Here is a 25,125-nt window from a genome sequence, read left to right on the forward strand (position 1 = left end):
CCATTTCTGTGTGTATGAGTACTGTGCACATATCCTGTGTTTGGAAACCAAAGGTCAGGAGAGAAAGTCAGGGCTTTAGTGTAATATATATATACACACACACACACTGTGAGTGTAAGTCTGTGTATATATATACACACACACTGTGAGTGTAAGTCTGTGTATATATATAGACACACACTGTGAGTGTAAGTCTGGTGAGATGGTACATACCTGTAAAGTAGATGCAGGAGGACCAGAAGTTCAAGATCAGCCTCTACTATTCAGTGGCTTTGAGACCAGCCTGGGCTACTCATTCTTTCTATAAGACTGGACTGTTTTGGTATACCTGTAATCAGTTTTCTAGGAGCTGAGGTAGAAGGATCTCTTGAATCTAGAATTTTGAGATTAGCAGGCCCAAGATAGCAGGGCCCCAGATCAAACATAGAGACAGACACAGTAAGACCCTTTTAAAAAATGTATTAATTCTTGATAGGTACAATGACAAACACCTGTATCCCCAGTACTAGGGGCAGAAACTGCTCAGTAGTCAATCAGCCTAGTCAAAATGGGAGACTCCCAGTTCTGCGAGAGATCTTTTCTCAAAAAATAAGTGGTTGAATAATACACCCAACATGCACTTCTGACTTCAACAGATGTGGCACAGGTGAGCACTCTTGAATACACATATGCACACATGCATACACCACATAGGTACCTATGCATGCAAAATGTAATAATTCTTATCTAATGGGTTCGTAAGAAAAACATAAGTGCCAAGCTCAGTTTGACCTGCTAATCATATATTGCCCATCCTTTTTTTTAGAGCAGAGAGGCTTCTTTGATTAGAATTTGTTTAGAACATTTTAATATTTTTTATATTTTTGCTTCAGCTTTGTATTTCCTTCTATATCTTGAGAGCCTACCACGAATTCACCTTAATCTGATTCTATTTGAATTCAACAGCCTTTGATCTCCAGTAGCTCTCAGTGTAACTGTGTGTTTGTTTTGTGCCTGTGAGTTTTTTTGTTTTTTTGTTTGTTGTTGTTGTTGTTGATTGTTTTTTTTTTTTGTTATGATAACTTGTTGCTATTGTTTCCTTAGCTACTTTGTTCTCTTTTGGGAGCATCTATGGTTTAATTTTACTTTAAATTTTTTACTTATGTGTATGTGTGTGAACCTGTGTGAATTTGTATGTACCATGCAGAGGCCAGATGAGGGTGTTGCATCCATGGAACTGCAGTTACAGTTACCTGTAAGTTGTCAATTGTGTGTTGGGAAACTGAACTGGGGCCCTCTGGTAGAGCATCAAGTATTCTTAGCCACTGAACCACCCTTTAGCTATGATTTCTGATGATCTAGTCATATTTAAGTTATAAAATGAAAAAAAAAACTTTGCATTGCTTCTGTATATAAAATATATAAACATTCAGAGATTCTATTTTATAGCTTTTTATTGCTGTTGATATTTTGTGCACTGAAACTGCATTCTGAGGTCAGTACCTTTCTGAAATCAGATACAAAGAGAAAATCCCAAATAATGGTGCGTGCGTGTGCGCACGCGCTCGTGTGTGTGTGTGTGTGTGTGTGTGTGTGTGTATGTGTGTACGTGTGTGTATGTATACATGTGTGTGTGCAGATTTGTGACCGTCCAGAGGCTAGGATGGTACATGAAGCACTCTCATTTGCTGAAGGTGCCCCTTCATTCAATATTGTGTTCTTTGGCTGATGGTTATTTTTAATTATTTATTTTAATTGTTTCATGTGGTCTAAAGTCACTTGGGAGGAGATCTCAGTGAGGGGTTATCTGAATTGTGCTGTCTTGTTGGCATGCCTATGGGGGATTATCTTGGTTATTAATTGATGTAAGAAGATTCAGACCTCTGTGGGTGGCATTATCTTCTATGAAGGAGAGCCTAGATTTTTTAAGTATAATAAAGATATTTTTTGTCTGCTTTGTGTAGCCCTGACTGGCTTAGGACTCACTGTGTATACCAGGCTGGCCTGGAACTCAGGAAGATCTGCCTGCCTCTGACTCCAGAAGGCATTAGAGGCGTGTGCCACCACTCCATGCCTAAATATATTTCTTTGTAACATCTTCTACCTCTGGTATATTAAAAAAAGTAGCTGCCTTTATGTTTGGTATTAAGTAGATTTTAACTATTGAAATATTTCTGCAAAAATGGGAGACATTAGCTTTGAAAAGTACTACATATTGTTGCAACAACAAAAAGTGTTTGAATGAGGGTAACTATGGGTGACATGAGTCTGGCCTATTTGTGCAATTGAAGTGCATAACTGGGTCAATACATTGTTCATTTTGAAGATGTTTCTTGGCATCTACAGGTGAATATTCCTGTTTTTAAAGAAAGGTTGTTTCTTTTACTTAGGTCCTTCCACAGCAGCACCGGATTCTTTTTGAAGTGTTTGATGAAAATCGGTTGGTAAGTTCCGTTACATTGCATGAGTGTGAAGGTTGCATTGATGGTGAACCTGAGGAGAGTGGTGGGGGATGGGTCAGGAGCCTGTGATCTGAGACAGATCCAAGACACTTTTGAGCTACTGATGGGGCTGCAGTATTTTTCTTTCTCCTTTCTTGGAGTTAACCCTTCATTTCATTCTATTCTGAAGGGCCTGTCCTGGTTGTCACAATTGTAAACAATGCCTGTGGGACAGGAGGTGGGGGAGGGAAGCCTTTCTTTCCATTGTTTTCCATGCTGTGTGCTCTGAATCCTAGAATATCCGCAGTTGTGTGTATTGTGTGTGTACCACAGTGCTGCACCTACTCTGTGTGTGGGTGTGGGTGTGGGTGTGGGTGTGTCTGTATATCTGCCACCCTGGTTTACAGATTGAGTTCCAGGACAGCCAAGGCTATATAGCAAAACCCTGTCTCAAAACAAAACACCCCCCCCCCACACACACACACACGGCGGGGCGGGGCATGGGTGGAGTGAGCGTGAGCCCTTGCATGCATGAAATAATTCTAGGCCAGCCTGGTCTAGAGAGTTCCAGGAAAGCTTGTACTAATATTAGGAGGCTCTGCCTCAAAAATAGTTACATACAGGAAATGATAAGTTGTACTACTGACTGAAGATACTCCATTGAAAAATTCTAATAATCAAAGCAATCTTTTTACCAAAGGATACTCTTCATTACCAACAGGCAGTCTCAGCCTTTAAGACTATATGTTAAGACTTCTTATTTATATCTCTGTGTGTGTGTGTGTGTGTCTGTGTGTGTCTGTGTGTGTCTGTGTGTGTCTGTGTGTGTGTTCATGCCCTTGAGTATGGAGGTGAGAAGGCATCTGACCTTTTGCACTAGAGTCACAGGCATTTGTAAGATACCTGACTGATGATGTGTTTGTTGACTTCTGAGCTCTGTTTTTTCATAATGTTCAAACAAGCAATCCTAACCAATGAGCCATCTCTCCAGCCCTGGTGATTTACTTTTAAATCATGAAATGTACATACACATAAAATACATGGTGCAAATCCTTACATTTAGTAGCAAGACAAATGTCTGTATACAAATGCCTCAGCTGAGGTACCAGGACATCTGTAGCCTCTGAAGACCTCTTGTACTTTTTCCAGTAGTGTTCCTTTTCCTGCCCATTGTAGTGTTACTATTATAGTAGCACTCTATTATATATACTATATTACTATATATAGTATATTATATATGATATAATTTTTCTATTTAATATTTCTTTGCTTTGTAAAATGTTTTTACTTTGTGTGTTTGTGTGTGTACCCACGCATATGAATTTAAAAGTGCATATATATATACATATCCCTAAGAATATATTGTTTCCTTTTGCATATCTTTGGAAGATTTGATTTATATTTTTAAATTTTACTTATTTACATATTTCTATGTTTGTACACAAGATACAGTTCCCATGGCAGCCAGAAGATGGTGTCAGATCCCCTGGGTGTAGAGTTGTAGGTGTTTGAGCTGCCTGACATGGCTGCTGGGAACTGAACTCTGGCCCTCTGCAAGAACAGCAAGAGCTCTTACTAGCTGAGCCATCTCTCTAGTTCCCATTTGTATATGTTTAAACTTAAACATGCAGCACCTCTAAATGTGTTTCTGGCAGGCTATTTCCTAAGTGTTATATTTGTGAGATTGAGCCACATTGACACATTTTTACTGAGGTGGAGTTTTCTATCACTTGTAGGTCATAATACCATATACGTAATTCATGCATTAACCGTAGTGGATTTCTAATTGCTTTTCTCTATTTATAGATATCTTTGCTGTGTCTTGCTGCACTATGTCTAAGGGCATTTCTAGACCGGGGACAGGGCGGGCTAGATTTATGGTTGCTTTGACTTCACTCCTTGTGCAACGTTCCCTGCCAATGTTCATGCTGAAGTGACTTTCTTCTTGATCCTTGGGTATGAACTACGTTATTCAAGTTATTTAAATGTAATCCTGAAGGCTGTTTAGTCCTTCCTTCCAGTGACTGCCATGGGATGTTACTGTTTCTTCACTGCCAACATCAGTGTTTGTCAAACACTTTGTTTCATTGACATTTCTTGAAAATTGATGGGTGTGTGGGGGGTGCTGTACTGTGTGTCATGAACTGGGAGGGGAAAATGCCTTTGGCATTAGTGGCTAAACACTGCTAGATGATAATGTGGCACTTCAAACTTTAAAACTCATAAAAAAGGTGTTTTCTTTTTAATTTACTCTGTGTGTGTGTGTGTGTGTGTGTATGGTTGTGTAGCACTCAAGTGTAGCTGTGTGCAGTGCCCAAAGAAGTTAGAAGAAGGTATCAGGGGACAGGAGAGACGGCTCAGTGGTTAAGAGTACTCACTGACTGCTCTTCTAGAGGTCTGAGTTCAATTCCTAGCAACCATACAGTGGCTCACAACCATCTGTAATGGGATCCAGTGCCCTCTTCTGGTGTGTCTGAAGAGAGTGACAGCGTACTCACATTCATAAAATAAACAAATATTTAAAAAAAAAAAAAAGAAGAAGGTATCAGATCTTCCTAGGGCAGCTGTGAGCTGCCCAGCATGGGTGCTCTGAATTGAACTCTGGTTCTCTGCTAGAACATGTGCAGTCCTAGCTGCCACTCCATCTCTCCAGTGCCAAAACTTAACGATTTAAGGTAAATCCAAAGCTGTGTATTAGAAATCAGAAAACAGGACATGGAACTTTGTGCCTATCATTCAGTGCTTGGGAAACAGGCAAGAAGATCCATTTTAAGGTCATTATCAGCCATGCAAGGAGCCATGGTACCAGCTTAGGCCTATAGGAGATCCTGCCTCCAAAAACTAAAATTACAAAATTAATTATTTAAAATAAAAATGAACATGTCAGTCTCATAGGAGACAAGGGCTGGGAAAACAACTCTAGGAAAAATATTTTTCTTCCCCAAGATCTCACTATGTATATAGCTTTGGCTGGAAACTAATTGTGTAGACCAGATTGGCCTTGAACTCACAGATGTCTGTCTTTGCCTCCCAAACAAATGTTGGGATTAAAGGCTTGTAATACTACACCTGGCTGTTTCTATTTATTTTATTTATTTATTGAGGCAGGGTTTCATGTATCTGTCCCAACTTGACTTCAAACTCTCTAGGATAGCTGATGATGACATTAAACATGGATCTTCCTGCCTCCATGTCTCCAGTGCTGTGCTTACACATGTACACCTCGACATCTGGTGACACATGTGCAGTTAGAGGTCAGACTTTGGGCTTCCTGCATATTACACAGCAGTCTGGCAACTTAGCCTCATTACCACCATCAGATTTAATCTGTTGTTTTAACATGTAGCATGGTAACTTTCTTTGTGTTGGGTGTATCTCTTCTCTTGTGTTGGGTGTGTTGGGTGACAATTTTCATGTGTCCTGGAGTAGAGCTTTCTCAGGAAGTGAATGTTAGCAGCTAGCAGGGGCCAGAAAACACTAGCCCACGTCACCCACACTTCAGCACATAACTGAAGTTCAGAAGTCACGTTTATAGCCACTGGGCTGGTCAGCCCACAGCAGACTCTCTACACTATAAACAACTGTCCTTGAAACTGTGTCCTAGCAGACCTCTTTGGGAAAAGTGAGGCGAAAAGCACAAGTATAATTTTAAGTAGAAATAATCTCTGAGTGTCTGGAAAATTTTTCCCGAATCATGTATTGTTTGCGCTTTTTTTTTCTTAGCTGGTTTTAAGGCTTGAGGTTATGGTTCTAGTGGTGGTCCGTGTGTTAGTCATCTCTTAGTGATTGTTCTCAGGAGGTCTGAAAGAGGGTCTGGAATCTACGAGGAAGCTGAATGAATGCAAGCAAGATTTCTCTACTGGAGGCAGAGGCAGGTTTTTTTAGAGGTGGAGAGATGGCTCTGTGGCTAAGCTTGGGTACAGAGGATATGAGTTTGGCCCTCGGCACCCATGTCAAGCAGCCAACAACTGCCCTTAACTTTAGTGCCAGAGGGTTCTTAGGCCTCTGGCATCTAATGACACAGCACCTATTTGCATATGCACAAACACACCTGCCTAATTAAAAATATTAAAAATAAGTCTTAAAAACAAATAAAATTGCCTCTTTGAGAGTCACACCTTCTCTCTTGAGACCTTCAGCTGAATGGATGAGGAGTACTCACACTGTGGAAGGCCATCTGCTTTTACTGACAGGCTTTCGCCTTCTTCACCTCTTTAGAAATACCTTCAGCAATGTGTAGATTGGAATTTGTTCAGATAGCCTCGTGCCCTAATGTAGTAGTCGAAGTTGATAAATACAGTTACTTATCACAGTGGATGTCAGTGTTCAAGGTTCATCTGCAATCAGTGGCACCTAGAGCTGCCCACATAGCATAGATGACCACTTTATCTTATGTGGGACATAACCAGTGACCTGACAGTTCAGAGGACCCAAGCTTCCATCCTGGGGCCTTGTTCATTTCTCTCCAGACTCTGGATTTCAACAGGACAGTAGAGTCCTCCCAGATGAGGGCTGCCAGCATATCGTATGCCTCTGGCTTGAGGTTGGAGTTGACACTGGCCCCTGGTAACTGTGGTGTGTGCTTCTGCATTGCCTGAGATCTGAGCCTACAATTCAGGCTGTTCAGTATTTGGGGAATTGAACATGATTGTCTAGCCTGATTCCTCCGCATCTTCAGTTATCATTGCTTCTCATGTATCTGTAAAACTTAATATTCTTTCAGAAGTAGCAACTGGATTATATTTTTGGTTGTATTGAGACAATGTCTTATGTAGCCTAGGCTGTCCTCAAACTTATCATATGTTGAATTTCTGATTCTCCTGTTTCCACCTCCCAAATGCTGGGATTATAGGTATGTGTTACCACCATACCAGGTTTATAGTGTGCTGGGAGTCTTACACAGGGTTTTGTGAATTTTAGGTAAGCACTTTACCAGCTGAGCTACATCTTCAGCCATGGATCAACTTTTAAAAGTAAAACAAAAAGTCCCACTGTACTAAAAGAAACAAATTAGGTACTCAAGGTGGAAGCAATGATAGTATCTATCCATCCTTCCCACCCCCCTCCCAGCTGTTCACTAGGATCAGGAGAGAAGGGAAAAGGAAAAAAACAGAAAAGCCTAGTTGTGGTCCTCACACTCGGAAAGTTTAAAAAATCTTACTGCAAAGCTGTTTGTCGAGGAGAAAACATGTCAGATACTCATCATTGTTTTATATTGATAATCAGAAATTTTCTCACTAAGTTTTATCCCAAGGCCTGTGTACTTAGACGGTGCTGATTATCTGATTACAAGTGACCTAGTTAATATGGCAAACTCCTAACTTAATTCAAAAAGAAAGGTAGAAGAAAGTACAAGGTGAGGACTTTTCTTCCTTATAGAAAAAGAGTAACACTGTGGGAGTGTTGACTGAAGTCTGCAAAGGCATAATGGGTTATGCTTCTGAAGTGTAATGTCTACTTTCAGTCAAACAAAATCTAACAGATTCTAGTTTGTTATGATTAACTGGTTAAAAATACTGTTAGAAAATTGGAATTAAAAACAGATCTGACTTAGGTAGCTTTCTTTTTTAAACAAAGTATGAGTATATCTTCTACATATTTACTTTTACTTAGAAAAAACCTTAACTTAGAAAAAATACAACTTGGGTGTAGTGCCATGTAGTGTAAATAACTGAACTATTTTGCTTTTTACTTTTCCTATGAATGGGCCAGTATATACTTATTGCTGGAGTTCTTGCTATAAAATTCAGGTAAGGGGTTTAAATATACCCTAGAGTATTATTTAAAAATAAATTTGTTTCTTTCAAATAGAATACCAACCTTGGTCTGTGACATTTGGGAGAAAAATATTAAGCTTTTATTGCCGCATAAGCTGAAAATACAGTAAAGGTTTTGTAAACACAAATCAGAAATACACACACACACACACACACACACACACACACACACACACAGAATCACCACCACTGTAGGACAGGCCGTTTACTGTTCTCTGCTGTGAGTGTTTTATCAGCACTTGTAATTCTACCTCAAAGGCCGTACTAGTGGGCAAAAATGTAAACAAGGGCCTGCTTTGTTTATATTATGAAATATGTGGTGTGGTTTGTATTTCTTTATACGTATCTAACAGCTGCATGGGTTGTTTTAAAGCACCAGTAGGGGCCAGCAGAGGACTCTTTGAGAACAGAATTGCCATTGAGATACGTTTATTTGATGTGTTAAATCAAATTTTACTTACCACAACACTCTCTTTAAGTGAATGAATTACACACAGTGGAATAAAATATCCAATGTGTTCAAACTATATTGGGGTGTAGCTTTTCTGTCTAATCTGCATATATTTTTAATGGAATGTTTGCCTAGGCTATTTCTTGGCAGGATTTTAATAGTCAAAATATAAATGGCATCATTTAAAGACTGTAGTAGTTGGCTGCAAAAAAACCTTAAAATTACAGGACAAAATGGTTGGTGACAGCTTCTCCTCAGCCTTTTTTAAAAATTTCCCCTTGAGGAGGTTATTCGGTGTTTACAACAGTGTTACTGGCCTCATTTTGTAGTTTAGTCTGTCAACTTTCACTTTCATAATTGTGTTATGTTAAAATATTTATCTGTTTAATTCAATGGTAAGGCCGTTTAATTTAACGGTAAGGCTCCTCACCCCACTTTTTCGTATTTCCAAGTGTATTCAGCTGTTCCCATTCACTCATTCCTTAAAAAAATATTACAGTCCATGTTCCCTGCATTAACTAACCTGACAAATCCCTCAGTATGGCCACTGTTTGGAAATTCAATCTTCAATTTGATACTCAATCTCATGGGTTTTATTTGTACCCACTTCCTGTAATCCTATAGCATTCGGTGAAAATATTAGTGGTGAGGATCACTGTGGAAAGTTGTAGGCACTGAGATTTTGGGAGTTAAATGTTCATTTTGTAAGGCTGGGGTGAAAAACTGGTTTCCGTTGAAAGGCAAGAAGCTTGTTGTTCTTGTGTTACTCATTCATGCAAATTGGCGAAGGTATAATTGAAACAAGGTTGGCTGTGTTTTGAGTCAGGGCTGCAGCTGAGCTCAGCTTAAAGGTCGCTGGAAATCAAGTGCTTTGTCAGTGAAGGCGTTCTGACTACCAGCGATTCTAGACACTTGGGAAATGTCAGTCTCGGGGATGGGTCGTCCTTTTTTATGAAACCTGGTATCTCACGTTGTCCTGAGGTTAAAGACGCCTCCTGACTAACTTTTTTTAATACCGCCGATGGTTTTTTCCCTCTGGATGCAGCACAGCTGCTCCTAGCCTGTCTACAGACAGAGCTCTTTGTTTTGACTCTCAGCCCTGAACATGCTTGGAAATGAGAACAAATGGCACAGAGTTTACGATTGCACTTCGCAGCCAGAAGAAGCAAGACTTACCCTCTGTCGGAACCCTCTGGAGATGACTTGGATAGCCACGTACACACACACGGCAAGAGGCCACCCCGGATCTCAGTGGCAAGTGTGGTTCAAATGAGGCTGCTCCCCAGACAGACGCCACTGCCTCCGTGGGTAGAGCATAGATCCTCTGAGAGTACTGACAAAAAGAGCAGCTGCCTGCAGATCTCACTGCAGCCCAGGTACGAAGGGTGCCTTCCAGCCAGCTCTGTCGTGGCTGACAGGGATGATACTTCCTTTACCCTTGCCTTAAAGGACGGTGTTTGCAGTAGCAGTGGAGTTGACAGTGAGCTGCCTAATGCCAGCGATGGCAGCCTCTTAGGTATTTCTGCCATGTACAATGGCAACCTCAGTAACTTCTCAGCCAGTGACAATGGGTCTTACAGCAGCAATGGCAGTGACTGTGGGTCTTGTGCAAGCCTTGCAAGTGGAGGCTCCTACACCAGCAGTGTTGTCAGCGACAGTAGTGGTTATGAGACCTTTTTCAGTGGAAATTTACCTTCTGACAACGCCTCCAACAGAAGCGTGCCAGTCAACACTGCTTCCCCTGAAGTTATGTGCAGAAGTCCCAGTAGGCTTCACTTTGCTCAGGAGGACCTGGATCATGGAGTGGAGATTAAGAAACTGCCAGTGAGCAGGAATGCGAAGGTTCCACTGAAGCGCTGCACATCTTTGGTCATTTTCCCCAGGAGTCCTTCAAACACTCCACCAGCATCCCCGACAAGTAGAGGTGCCTACCAGACCTCACACCAGTTGGTTGTATCTCCTACTGAAATTGCACATCATGAAGATGGAACTGGCACTGGCACCAAAGGCTTTCTGTCGACAGCTGTCAATGGGCTTCGATTATCTAAAATGGTTTGTACTCCTGTAGAAGTCAGAGATGTACGGCCGCTCCACACCAAGGGCTCATTGCAAAAGAAAATTGTCATTTCAAATAATAGGCCCAAACAAACTGTGTGTGAGAGGTTGACAGAAGGATTTTCCTGTGTTTCGGTACACTTGACTCAACAAAAACCAACAACATCAGATTGTGCAAACACACATGATGGCTGCACATCAGAGAGGTTAGAACTTCAGCTGCAGTCTGATTCGGACCATGGCGTGCTCAAACAGAGGGCATCCCCTTGCTCACCAACCACACCAAACGTGGATTACCCTTTAAACATCCGTGGAGAGTTGGAAAGACCAAATTCACAGATAAGCAAAGGCCATGCTGCTTTGCAAAGAAGTGTTTCGCTGGGTGGGGTGTACCCAAATATTTCCTGTTTATCCAGCCTGAAGCACAGTTGTTCAAAGGGGGGACCATCTCAGTTGCTCATAAAGTTTGCATCTGGGAATGACGATAAAGTTGATAGTTTCTGGAGAGAGAGAAACTTAACAAATGAACTGTCCGGTGTCTGTAAGGTAAGAGTCCTCTGGTCTTGACAAATACTTCCTGGAACTCTTAGTTATACGGATTATAATTGATTATAATTATTATCTGCTCCTTTCTGTGGCTCTTAGTGAGGAAGTATTTAGAAAGCATCCTTTTTTTATTTGTAAAACTCCTTATTTTACCAGTGGATATAATACTTTTAAAAAAACAACACTACCAAAAAAAAAACCAACAACAACAACAAAAAACCCCACTTTTCCTTAGTGATTTAAATCCTAAAATTCTTCCAGAACTGGCTGGGTTTTATAACACTCGATCCTGGGGTATTTGTTTTCTCGAACAGCTCCATTTGTTCTTCTTAGCTTCAGAAATGGTATTTTCTTATCCTTAAAACGCATGCATTTGTAAGATCGCTGATCAAAAAGACTATTATATTGAATGTTTTAAGCAGAGGAAAAATTATTGGGTTTTGCATTTATATACACCCTAGCCACAGGAATGCTGTTTCCACCCTAGTTTTCTTGAGTTACCAGTGAATGCTGCCTCCCAAAATGTAACTTACGTTTTCAGCAGTATTGATTTCTAAGTTTTATTTGTTTGAATTGGCTTTAACTTACTAGATAGTTCCTACAATTTTCTATTTACTACATTAGTTTGTTTTGACAAGGTTGTTTTATTTTATTAGTCATTTAGCTCTAACAGATCTTAGCCAGATTTGCTTTTTATGTAATTTGGCCTTTTCAAAGCATTTAAAAATCTTTAAAACTAAAGTAGCCTTTAAAATGTCTGTATTTGGAAGGAATTTGCTAAATTCCAGGTAATTTAATTGTTTTTCTGATGGCATTAACTCTAGATTGACACCACATAGACTGACTAGCTTGCTTGCTTCTTTTTTTCTTTCTTTCATCCTTTCTTTCTTTCTCTCTTTTCTTCTAGTGGAGGGACCTTACCTTTCTTCATGACACCCAATGTCTGTATTAAATATTGTAGGGGAAAATCCAGATAATGTCTAGACAGATGGAGTTAGAAAATTAGGTAATTGGGCTTTTTTCCTCTCTTTTGAAATCTGGCAAAATATAATCATTGTGTTCGAGGTTAATCTGTGCAGCTACTTCACTGGAGAAAAGTCGATATCAGATTTCAAATTCTGATCTGTGTTTTAGAGTTAATTCATTCTACTTGCAAAATTTTTCTGAAACAGTTTTATAATCGGCTTAATTCTTTTCCCCCAAAACCTCCAAACCAAAAAGTGGAGAGTGCTAGGGTCTTGAAGCAACATTAGTAATTGGTAATTCAGTCAGTGTTACTCACTGACTCTATATTCAGAAAAACCTAAGAAGGTATTAACCTGAAAAGAATTATAGAAATGGCCCTGAGACAGTTGTTATTGTGGTAACATTATCATTTGTCATTGATATGTTCCAAAGGGGTGCTTTAAATGTATTCAGTGAAATATAAACTAAATGTTGTTTACATTGCTAAGAATGTATGTTTTCACAGGCCTTTAAACTTTTTGCAAACTTATAAATACTGCTTCGTAACAACCTAATGCCTAGTTTTACGCCTAAACTTTCTTGGTTGTGAAAGAATACAGAAGGTGCTATTTGTCTGAGAACTTTAAATTGTTCTTCAACATGTATTAAACAATTACCTTATAAAAGGAGTATAAGTGATAGAAGTTATATTTACTGTCCACTGTGTCTAAATTCACTTATAAATGGCAAACTGAGTGCTTGTGGGAGTTCCTTTTCTAAACACGGAGTGACCACAGTAATGACGTTTCAGAAGTAGTGCCGTGTTTATCAATAATATATTAATCTAATTATAGTGCTTTATTGTAACTAGCTTATAAATAAACAGCTTCCCAGATATTTCCCATGTCTCCAGTTAGTCTGGGTTCATGTTCAGATATGCTGAGTCTGCTTTCATATTTAACAAGTTGATACTGGAGTCGTTCTTGGTAATGTCAGCTCTCTGTACTGAGTAGCAGTGAAATCAGATAACAGCTTTGGTCAGAGACCCTGTTGAGGCAGAGGAGTCTCAAGTCTCTTGTGTGTTTGGCTACAAGCTCCCAGTAGCAGTGTCCAGGTTACAGCTCTCTTACAATCCCTGCTTGTAAATGACTAATGTCTAGTGAAGACTTTTTAACCTGTATCTAAGACACAGGTTGTCCTCTGTGCTTACAGCTGAGACTGAAAATGAACTCCTAAAACCTGCCTCTTGGTGTCTATTTCAGGTGTAGCAAAAAAGAATCTTTTGGGGATTTTTTGTGGCTATCTTTTTTTTTGTTTGTTTGTTTGGTTTTTGTTCTTTTGCATTTCAAATGCAATACTGTCTTTGTAAGTAAAGGTAATATGGTGGCCTTTGGTCTGCTGGAGAAGTTTAGTGTTTCGTTGATAAGTATGGTAGATTGTCAGTTTAAGGAGCAAAGGGGACATACACAGTTCTGAAAATTTTAGAAGTACTGAACTTTCTTAAGTGTGTAGTTCACTTTTCCCTGTGTGGTATGTTCTGAGTCTCATCTGTTAGCTTGTTGTGGTGCTGAGAGGTTCCATTGCCTTCTTTAGTAACCTTCGAGCTCCACCTTGGCTTGGCTGTGCTGTGCCTTCCTTCCATCATCCAGTCATGTTCTGCTTTTTGTTAAGAAAGGGTTCCTTTTCCCTGTCTAGAGAAGCGTATTAACCCTAGAGAAGCATACTAACCCTAGAGAAACATACTAACCCTAGAGAAGCGTATTAACCCTAGAGAAGCATACTAACCCTAGAGAAACATGCTAACCCTAGAGAAGCATATTAACCCTAGAGAAGCATACTAACCCTAGAGAAGCATACTAACCCTAGAGAAGCATATTAACCATAAAGAAGCATATTGCTGAAGCCTAAAGGAGTAGATCCCAAAATATTTTTGTCTTAATTATTAAAATCACCATTAATCTCAAAATGACATAATTCAGCAGCTTTTTAAATAATTCTTCCTAAGATCAGTGATTTTAATATTTGCATTTTTTAGCATTCTCTATTTTTTATTTTATGTAATTTAATGGACATTATCTAAGACATTAATTCTATCTTGAATGACATTTAATCTTTCCTATTTAAAAAAAATGCACAAATAAATGTCAACACTGGAACTATGATCCAGTGATATAAGTGACCTGTTTTAGAAATTTGCCCTGCCCCCAAAATGTGTGTGTGTATTTTTTTTTTTTTTTAAAGAATTGAATAATTGCCAGGCAGGGGTGGCGCATGCCTTTAATCCCAGCACTTGGGAGGCAGAGGCAGGCGAATTTCTGAGTTTGAGGTTAGCCTGGTCTACAGAGTGAGTTCCAGGACAGTCAGGACTACACAGAGAAACCCTGTCTCGGAAACAAAAAAAAAAAAAAAGGAAGACGAAGAAGTGAATAATTGTAATGACTTCAGAGGTATTTGTGGCCTGGCTTATTTGCTTGTAGATATTATATATTCTCTGTCAGTATGTCATTTCTAATTCATTTAGTATACATTTCAATATTGGGCACTGAGACTAAAAGATGGATAACATACAATCTTTGTTTAAAGGAACAGCGTCATTCTAGTAACAGAGACAGTAAAAGAATATTATATGTCAACCATGAGTGTGTGATAGGCTGAGGTGGACAGTTGTGTGAGAAAGAAGCGTGGCATTGAGGGACCTGTTCGAAGCCTTCACAGAGGTGGCAGGTGACACTAAAGTTGCGTCTTGATAAGTGAATTGAAGTTTCCCAGAAAAGTCCAGATGGATATTTCAGGGCAGGAATTCTCCTCAACACTGTTTATATTTGGGGCCAGGTAATTTTTTGTGGGGTGGGGCTGTCTTGTGCACTCTAGGATGGTAAGCAGGGAGCCTGTCCATCACACACTAGATGCTAGTTTCCTCGCCACCAGAGTGCCATTCAAAAATGGCTCCAGGCATTGCCACATATCCTCTTGGGCAAGTTGCCTCCTGGTAAGAATTACTGCTTTAGCCAGAAGTCTTGGTATATGAAGGCCAGAAATGTGCAAGAGCCTTATGCTTTAAGTCACTCAGTGTGAATCAAGTGAGAGGTACAGAAGGCATGGAAGGGAAGACATGATACTTGGGTTGGAGTTGCCATAGGTTGGCAAAGAAAGTCATTTATGTCTCGTTAACACACAGCACTTAGGAAATAGACATCTTTATGTTATTTAAATAAGAGTGTGTTTGTATATGTGTGTGCGTGCCTGCCTGACTGCCTGTGGTAGGTATGTGTATTCGAGTTTAAGTGTTCGGATACCAGATAATCTTGAATCCCAAGGAGCTGGACTTCCAGGTTGTTGCAAGCTGGGAACCATCTTAGTTAGACCTTCTATAGGAGCAGTATATACTCTTAACTACTGAGCCATCTTTCCAGCCCCATCACTTTTGTGTTTTTTAAGATAATTATTTGTGGCACTATGGGTTTTAAGTGGCTCTAACTTTTCTTAACTTTTTGTGATTGGTTAAACACTGATGTCATGAAGTTAGGTAGGGAGTACAGGAGGTGGGACCAGCCTGAATATGAGTGGTGCAGGTACAAAGAGGCCTTGTTAGTGCTGCTGGAGGGATGGGAGCTGAGCCCAGAGAGGAGGAGTGTGCGCAAAGCCTCAGGTAAGGATCTACTCAGCTGGGCCATGCATTACACGAAACACAACGGGGACTACTGATTATGAAGACAGGGTAGAAGAAGATAAAAGGGAGACCCAGTGAGCTAGTAGATTGGCCAGGAGAGCTTGGTGACATGCAGTCAGGGAAGGGCCAGAAGAAAGCATGCGCTTCTACAGAGAACTCAATTTTCCATTGCATGCAGTAGTTAGGAGCTCGTTGGTGACTCCAACAAAAGTCAACTAGGAAAACCCCAGGGTTAGAGCCTAAGTTGAAATAAGAAAATAGATAAAAACAACAAATATAGATGCCCTCCTACAGTGAGTTCAATATAGACAGTTATTGTTACTAAGTGTTACAGAGAAGACGTGATATTTTGTGAATAAGACAAACTCTATCTCTACAAAGAAAATGCTGTTTTCCACAGGAACAGGAGTCTGGGGCTCTATGCTCTTTACCTTGGCACCTTAGACAGGAAACTGTGGGTGGTTAAAACCCAGACTGGGTTCTGTCAGTGTTGGGTGAGGGAACCGAAAACTGTAGGTGGAAACTACATGTCCTGCTATGTAGGACTGCCATGCATAGCCCTAAGTCCTCTTTAAGAATATCATATTTTATTACTATTTTGAGAATTTCATGCACACATATAATATGCTTTGATCATAATCACCCGTTACTCCCCCCTCTAACTCTGTGCAAATCCACTTTTACCCTCCCCTTCCCAACTCTGTACCCCACTCCCTTTTTATAGTCCACTGATTACATGGGTGGGGGCCGTCCACTGGAGCATGTGAACAACATTGCTTTGCTTCTCTCAGCCTCTCATCTGACACCAAAAATAAAATAGAGCTGACAAGATGGCTCAGCAGGTAGAGGCACTTGCTGCTGACCTGAGTTTAATCTCTGGCATCCACGTGGTAGAAGGAGAGAATCAACTACCACAAGTGTGCTCTGACCTCCACTTGAGCACTCTGTGTGCCCATACGCAGATTGATTAATAAAACATTTAGAGAAAATAAAACGAAGTAGAGCCTCTGTGTAGAAATGAGCCAAGGTTTTTAAGGCTACTTCCTAGAAACTTTGGGAAATTGACAGCTGTGTCAGTTTCTTGTAAGATATGCTGCCTGCTTGTGCTAGCTGTTGTAAAGTTTTCTGGACTGTGATGGCCAACAAGACAAGATTAGACCTGGGCCTGGGAGCATGGCCAAGCAGGAGGCTTGGCAGCCTTGTGTTGCTGGGTGTGGCCAGGCCTTGTGCTAAAGTTGAGGAGATTAGTAGAAGGGAGGACTGGGAGAAGGTGAAGCAGTTATCTGTCAACGTATCCCCGGAGCATCCAAATCCTTGCTGGTGTCTGCTTCAGGCTCCAGTGCTTGCCTGGGAGGCTGGAAGGTTGTAGTCAGATGATGACAAGATCAAAGAAAAATGTTGAAAACAGTAGAGTAGATTTGTCCTCGTCTGTGAACTGATCTGGGGGCTATCAACGTGAAGGTGGTTGCTGAAAGCAGTCTCAGCTTTGCTAAGATTTAAATGGCTACTGGGATATAATCCCACCCAGCAGCATGTCTGAATGTGGAAAGAGAAGCATCTGGCATGGTTTTGCATCCTTTAGCTCAGCTCACTAGCTATAGGAAACACCTTGTCGTTAACATGTAGTACTCAACCAACTTAGAAAACACTTAGTAGTCAGCCCACAAATTTCTAGATAGGGTCTTGGACACCTATGGGAGGAAGAAAGGATCAGACCTTTTTGGGACTTAGAGATATTTCAGAGCCATGAGCCATGGTGCTTTCTAGAAAAAAAGTATGTTGCCAAGCAAAGAATTTGCACTAAGAACATTAATAGTGAATGAAAATGAGGACATGACCATTCCCAGGTATGGTTGAGGATAGGGTTGTATTGTAGGTATGAGGGAAAGTATAGCCAAAGGCATCTAGAGGGTCCAGAATGAACTGAGTCATAAAAACATTGGGGAGAGGAAGAGAAAGGGGATGGAAGCAGACCAAGAAAGGATCTGTCTGCCTTTGCCTGAGTGTGGGAATAACTGAGTTCTAGATGCCAGGGCTGTGTAGACACCCTGTCTCAAAAACAGCAAAACAAAACATTGTTCCTCAGTGTTTAGCTTCTCCAGTGCACCAGGATGGAGTGAATCTGCCGTTTCTGTCAACCCTTAGTACTGCCTACATCCACGCTCAAGAATTTACAAAGTGGATGGCTGGAATTCATTATTGAATACAAAACAGTTTCACAGAATAGAGAAAATATGATATTTAAAGAATGTGTATATTAATCTTCAGATCTGTTAGACATAAGTCAATGGTGACTTGAGGGGTAGAATTGGAAAAAAAAATGGAACCTTTGTAACTGGCTGGATTTGATTTATTTTATTTTTTTTGGTATGGAATAAGACACCAGGAATGATTTAGATTAGTTTCCTGATATTGTGTGTAAAATAATCAACACTCAGTTTATATTAAGATGTTTAGACCCAGAGTTCAGCCATTGAAAGTGGACACACAGCAGAGTGGCCGCCTTTGTGTTTGCTATGCTGTCAATCTTAATGAAAATAATGCTATCCAGACTTTACAGCTTTATGTGGTGGCATTTCATTCGATATTAGAGTATTTATATACACATCTTTTGCTCGTGGAAATAGTTGGGCACTAACCAAAATCTGCCATTTGGAAAAAACTGTGCTATTTTATTTTTTAATTCATTTGTTTTTATTTTATATGTATGAGTGATTTCCTGGCATGTATGTAAGTGCACCATGTACATGCTTGGTGTCTGCTGAACCATCTCTCTAGCCCCTTTGCGTGTTCCTTTAAAAATGGTTCTTATGTTAAATTTTCCCTTTTTAACATGAGGACTGTTGACATGTTCTGTTTTTCTTAACTCTTCTGGCTTATTTAAGCAATGTTTGAATCCTCTAAGCATACTTTCTTCAGGCTTGCCAGTCAAGACAATACTGAGATTGTTTACTCTTAAAATGCACTATGTAATAATTGAGACATTGTATACATCACCTGTATAGTTGTGACTTTTCCTTTTGCTACTTTAAAGGAGAAAGTTGGAAAATCATTTTTATACTTTCATAACACTAATAAAAGTCATATATTACTTTTCAGTTATAAATCAACATTAAAAAAATCTTAGCAATTGCCCTTTCTTTAGAGCAGCTTATATGCCTTTATTCAGGGCTTGGAGAAATGGATTGTGGGGAGAGAGTGCTTGCTGCCCTTGCAGAGGTCCTGAGCTGGGTTCCCAACACCCACATCAGGCAGCTCACATCCAGTAGTTCACATTGAAAGTGTCGATGAATGAATAAAGTCATGGCCCCTTTGGATGAGGTAGAGAGGATCTTGCTGGGTAAGGGTAAGCTGACAGCCTGGCAGGGACAGAAAACCAATCTAGGCTATTTAAGTGATGGCTGAACAGTTCTCCTAAATGAATATCGTGTCCCTGGGGTGAATGCCAATGGAATATTGTGATCCTGTCTCAAGGATTAGTTTCCACAGTAGACTCTGATTCATAGCCTGCACATTCCGCTAACTTGTACCCTAGAACTCCATGTCTGAGTAAGAGACCCAGATCTAGTGTTCTGCAAGGAAAATTGAATGGAGAAAGACTTTAAAGGATGATCCAACAAAGGCGGTCAGGCTAGCTTAAAGTTACCATTGCTTGAGTTCCTCCAAGCCTGAGGTTGGGATCCTGAGTAGTTGCTGGTTTCAAATGATTATTTTAGCTAAGAATGACCTTTCCTCATGGGCACTCAAGTCATCTTCAAAGCAAGTGAATTTAACTAAAGTATGTACCAGAAACAGAATATGAGCCTGAAGTCAGTAGCAAAAATTATTACGGAATTTGAAGAGCTTTTAACTGAGATGGGAGGACAACACAGTTTATAGAGAAAAATTGCTATAATATAGAATAGTCTCCAGATGTTTCATTCAAACAGCTGACCATCCAAATTTCAAGGTGTGTGATAACCCAGATACTCTAATTTTTTATCACAGGAACAACATACCTAATTGAAGAGTGAAATGTCACTTCATTAAGGATTTTCTTTCTAGAATTCCTACTGACCAGGGTTGGACTTTTTAGATTTATCATATAATTGGCTTTCCTCTCATTTTTAAATTTCATTTTATTTCTTTCTTATTCTAGTTTCCAGAAAATTACTCCCCAGGTTTCCCTTTAATTTAAAATTTTTAATTTTTAATTTTTTAAAGTTTTAAAATGATTTCTAAAGTTTTTCCGTGTGTGTGTGTGTGTGTGTGTGTGTGTGTGTGTGTGTCCTTTTGTTTGTTTTGAAATAGGGTCTCATATTCCAAGATGGCCTGGAAGTCACTGTGCAACAAAGAATGCCCTTGAACTTGGGATTCTCCTGCCTCTACCTCTTGAGTGATGGTTTAAACCACACCAGGTTTGTGCTGTACTGGGCATTCACACTTAGTTAGGCTCCCTGCTCACTAGTCTAACACTGTACCAACTGAACTAGGTCCTCAGTCCTTATTCTAGAGACAGGATCTCACTGTAGCTCAGGCTGGCTTAGAGACTTCACTATGTACCCAGGGTTAGCTGCAAGCTTAGAGTAATCCCCCTGCCTCTGCATCTCAAGTACCAGGGTTACAGGTATGAGGTACCATACTCATTTTCTGATACTTAAGGTACTACTTGTTTTATTAGTAAGATACCGTCTCTGCTATTGCTGAGAGGTATTCACTTCAAACATCTTTGTTTTGGTTTGTTTGGGTTGTTACATTGTTTTTTTTACTCTCCTTGCAGTTAATTCTTTGTTGAGCTTGATCACCATGTGATTGTTTCTCTTTGTTTCTTTGTTGTTATTGTTTGATACAGGGTTTCTTTATGCACTCCTGGCCATACTGGAACTATGTGTAGACCAGGCTGGCCTAGAACTGAAATCTGCCTGCCTCTAGCTCCTCAGTGCTGGATTAAAAGCCCATGCCACCAGGCCAGGCTGTTTCTTGTTGTTTAAAGAGAATCAGTGTGCAGTGTTTGTAGGTTCTGTAATGTAGGGCTTTTCAAATTGGACTAGGGTGTTTCTTTACAGGAAGTAATCTCTGCAGCTCTGTCTCTGGTCAGTTCCTCTTTTCAGAGAAGACACCTCATATTATTGCCCATTTTTAGACACAGTGATGGACACAGGAAAATGTTTTCTTTCTGTGGGATATAACTGGATTAACTCAGGGTAAGACATATCTTAAAAGTAATATTTACTTAACTTGATTCTCTAGGTGCTTATGGGAATTAATTTGCAATACATAAAGTGTGACCTTTACGTTTATTTTCTAATATACCTGTGTATATTCTGGGAGCATATCTAGTCCTGGAGTGACTAATTCAAACATGCCTCATAATTTTAAAATGTGTTTTCTTAACATACACTGTGACCTTTTGCATTCTTGACAATATACTCAGTATAAGTATACATTCCTGCCACTCTCAGCCATAGAACCATTCTACACAAAGAAACCTTGTTTGGAAAAAATTTAAAACGAACCAATCAACCAACCAAACAGATGAATGTAATAGGACAAAATGGCTCAGTCAGTAAAGTGTTTGTTGAGCAAACATGAGGGCCTACCTGAGTTCAGGTTCCACCTCACATAGATTAGACTGCCCATGGTGGCCTATGATGGGAAACAGAGATAGGGCCTGCAGGTCAGCTATCCTACTCAAACGATTACACCAGATTCCAGTGGGAGACCTTGTCTGGAAAAAACAAAAACAGAAAAAGATGGGTGATGCCTTGGGAATGAATGACATCTGAGATTGTCCTGTGGTCTTCACATATTTATGCACACATATACATTCCCTTGAGTAGGACTAGGTGGCAGAAGATAACCATAGTGGCCTGCTGGTGGAGTTTGGTTTGGGATGTTTCCTATCATTATGTCAAAAAGCTTTAGCTAGGATTTTTATCTCAAAGGAGCTTGACATATTGTTCCAAAAAGAGTGCTTGTATTTCATATTCTGTGTTCCAAAAACTGCCAAATAGTTACTACTTCTGCATAAGAAATGAAGCGGTAGATGTTCACTTGCCTGACTTGGGCCCCTTGGACTGACACTCAGCACTGTCATCGTCTAATAATGTCACAGACACAGGCTTACAGCGCTTTAACCTTGCAGTAGGAAAACCCAACTGAGAAAAGCTGCTTAGAAAAGGTTATTTTGGTAAAAATAACACCAGAAGGAAAAAAACAAGTGTCTGGAGAAAAAATTTCATTGAGATGACTCCAACCTGATGAATAATGTCCCAGGTGGGTTGCATGTGGCACACAGGTCAAGTCCATTCTTACTGTAGTTGTTGAGTGACAGCAACTACAACTCAGTGTCTCTGTCCCAAGTTGTTATTTTTAGCCTTCCTTTTAAATATTATTTAAATTTTCTTAGTTGAAGAAAGTGTTAAATGTTTTATCTTGAGTTCTAAATTTTACCTGTCAGTGATGCATTTTTTATTTGGAGGTCAGGGTCATAATTTCAGTGAACTTGATGCTTGCTGTAAGTGAGCTTCATGTATAGTTTCATGTATAGCCTTCTAATCTGTTCAACTTTACCAACAATATGCAGCTTCGCTGTGGTGGATTCCATCTGTTAGGATGGGAGTGTGGCTCATGGCACTAGAGATCAGGGGACAAACAGGCATGTCCATGAAAACCATGGGCCACTTTTTGTTAAGATGAAACTCCGTTTAGACCCTGAGGTGGGAAGATCAGGAAATGATCCCAAAGCATGACCCCTTGTCAGAACCCCGAAGATGAAGGAAGATGAAGCTTGGTAGTTACTCTGAGCCTCATGGGTCCTCACTGAGTTCAGGATGGAGGAGACCTTGCAAGTCACAGGGACGCTAGCAGTTTGTGTAAGGTGAATCATGGTAATTGATCCACCTCCATTGGACATTTTAACTAGGCAAGTAAGACTTGGAGAGAATGGCACCAGTGATACATGTAACAGGATGCCAGCATCGTCCTTGCGTCTGCACACAGACACACATGCACAAATCATGTACACATATACTGCACACATACACACACAAAGAAAAACACATTTATAATTTTATTAGAAATTTGTTTTTAAAGAATGAATTTTGTTTTTTACTCTTTATGTTCTAAAATTTATTTTTAGAAACCTAAAATTTGTATCATTAACATCTTAGAATTGTTTGGTGATCAAATTGTCCACTACTAACAGTGCTATTCAGAGTCACCTGCCATCCCCAATTCTTTTTCATATTTGCAGGCCTTCTTAAATAACTTACATTTTCTCAAGTGTGGGTTTGCTTCTGAAGCAAGCTGCTTGCCCTTCAAATGTTGGAAATAACTGCCACAGAGAAATACTTGGTACTCAGAGTGTAGAACAATTGGTTGGCCAGGGACATAGTCATGAAGATCACAGACGTGCTTGCCCTAATAGGAATGAGTTTAGAGTGATTATTTTTTCCATTGTAAATGGTAAAAGCTCCTTGATTGCCTTGTACTTACAGCAGCCCTGTGCCTGGACTTTCCAGAGGAAGCCCCTGGCTCATACTCTGAGACCACCAAACAGGTTATTAGCCTGAGAAAATTGTTCATTGTTCTGATAGTGGAAATACAGTTCTTTGGGATTGTTTCACTTCATATAGAAGTTCAGAAACTCAATTCAGAGGCGAGTGAGATGGCTCAGGGTAATGGCACTTGCAGCACAGCCAGTTCAACCCCTGGAATCATGTGTGCTGTGGCATGCATGTACCTGCAAGTGCCCACTCCTCTCCAGTCATATGCACATGTACTTGTGTGCATATACACATATGCATACATGCACATGAAATTATAATTTAAAAATTTTAAAACCTCATTTCAGGCTGAGCAGATGACTCAGAGTGGACTACATCGCTTTTGTTTTTTCATTGAGTTTCCATCGATGCTGCAGTGGGTTAAACAATGACTTTGTGTGTATGAGTGATGAGTCTCATCCGAGCATAATAATGACGCTGAATATATTTGTAATTCTGTTTCTCCTTTCCTTTACAGACGAGAGATGATTTCCTGGGTCAGGTGGATGTTCCTCTCTATCCTTTACCGGTTAGTACAGGTGTCCATAATTTTGGATTTTGTATTTGTGATTTATTTTTTTAATAACTGCTAACATTAATCTTTAGTATATCAACTGTTTCTTGAAATTCATCTTAATTTTCCCTTTCATTTGTCTCTTAAGATTTCCTTACATGAGCTACAACAAGAAACTGAACTACAGGGATTGGTAGGCAAGATGGAAACTGGATTTTAAGGGTTTGAAATTATCCCCATAAGGAGAGCAAGAGCCTGGCTCACATACTGGATGGGACCTAAGAGACTGTTAGGGAGTAAACTCATGAGAATGGAGTTGGGAATACAGCAGAGGGAAGGGCTTCAGTAGCCTTCAGAATCAAATGTCACTGGGGTCTTGCAGTGCTTCAGAGTACTCTTCAGAGGACTCAGTTCTTAGCACTCACCGGACAGCTCAGGCCACCAGAAACCATTAATGGGATCCAGTGCCCTCTTCTCTCTGTCTTCTCATGGGTCCTATACACATGCAGTGCACAGTTAGGCCATATTCAATTCTGATATAAAATTGGAGAAATTTGAAAGTGGGCAGTTAGTAGCACCGTTTAAGTAAATTGTGTAGGGATAATAAATAGAAGGGTTTGAGGTTTCTTTATGTCCAAATAAGGCGGAAAACCTTAGTCAATGTGGGTGGGTCAAAAGAAAGTCAGAAGACAGAGGGGAAAAGAACCAAAGGAAATAATTTCAATAAGTTTTAAGGAAATAGCTTCTTGTGTATATTCTTTCATGTAATCCTGATACTTGAGAGGCTAAGGCAGGAAGATTATATTGAGGCCAGCCTGGCTTTATAGTGAGAACTTACATATAAATAAAGTTTCAAGTCACAGAAGGTAGCTAATGCAAAGAAGTAGAGAAGTAACACAAAGCAGAGGGTTGATGAGGGAAGATAGCCTCCCCCAATGCTCTCACCATTCAAGGCTTCTGGCTCTGGGCAGTGTTTAGTGAGCTTTGACTTTTGTGAATATTTGACCTACTCTTACTTTCCAGGCTGTCGATGTTTTTGTTCTAGAATTCTCCCTATAGTCTGAGTCGAGCTGCTGATATTGTACATATCCCATGTTCTTTTGGGGCAGCGTTCTGCCCATAATGTACTGTCCTCTACTGACTAGCTCCTGACTGCTCCCACACTTCAGCCTACTCCCTCATAACCCATCTGCTCTGCTGGTTTCCCTTAGTTCTGGTGCT

General features: G+C 40.1%; 1 protein-coding gene across 2 annotated transcripts in view; it reads left to right on the plus strand.

Annotated features, from left to right (window-relative positions):
* Nucleotides 1-25,125, plus strand: part of Nedd4 (NEDD4 E3 ubiquitin protein ligase) — an 84,905-nt gene that overhangs the window by 22,947 nt on the left and 36,833 nt on the right. For both annotated transcript variants that reach the window (XM_076926276.1, XM_076926275.1), the window contains exons 6-7: nt 2,370-2,423; nt 23,869-23,919. In XM_076926276.1, the coding sequence (XP_076782391.1) occupies nt 2,370-2,423; nt 23,869-23,919 (105 nt within the window). The remainder of the gene's footprint in view (nt 1-2,369; nt 2,424-23,868; nt 23,920-25,125) is intronic.

The sequence above is a fragment of the Arvicanthis niloticus genome, chromosome 27 (genome assembly GCF_011762505.2).
Source record: "Arvicanthis niloticus isolate mArvNil1 chromosome 27, mArvNil1.pat.X, whole genome shotgun sequence".
NCBI lineage: Eukaryota > Metazoa > Chordata > Mammalia > Rodentia > Muridae > Arvicanthis > Arvicanthis niloticus.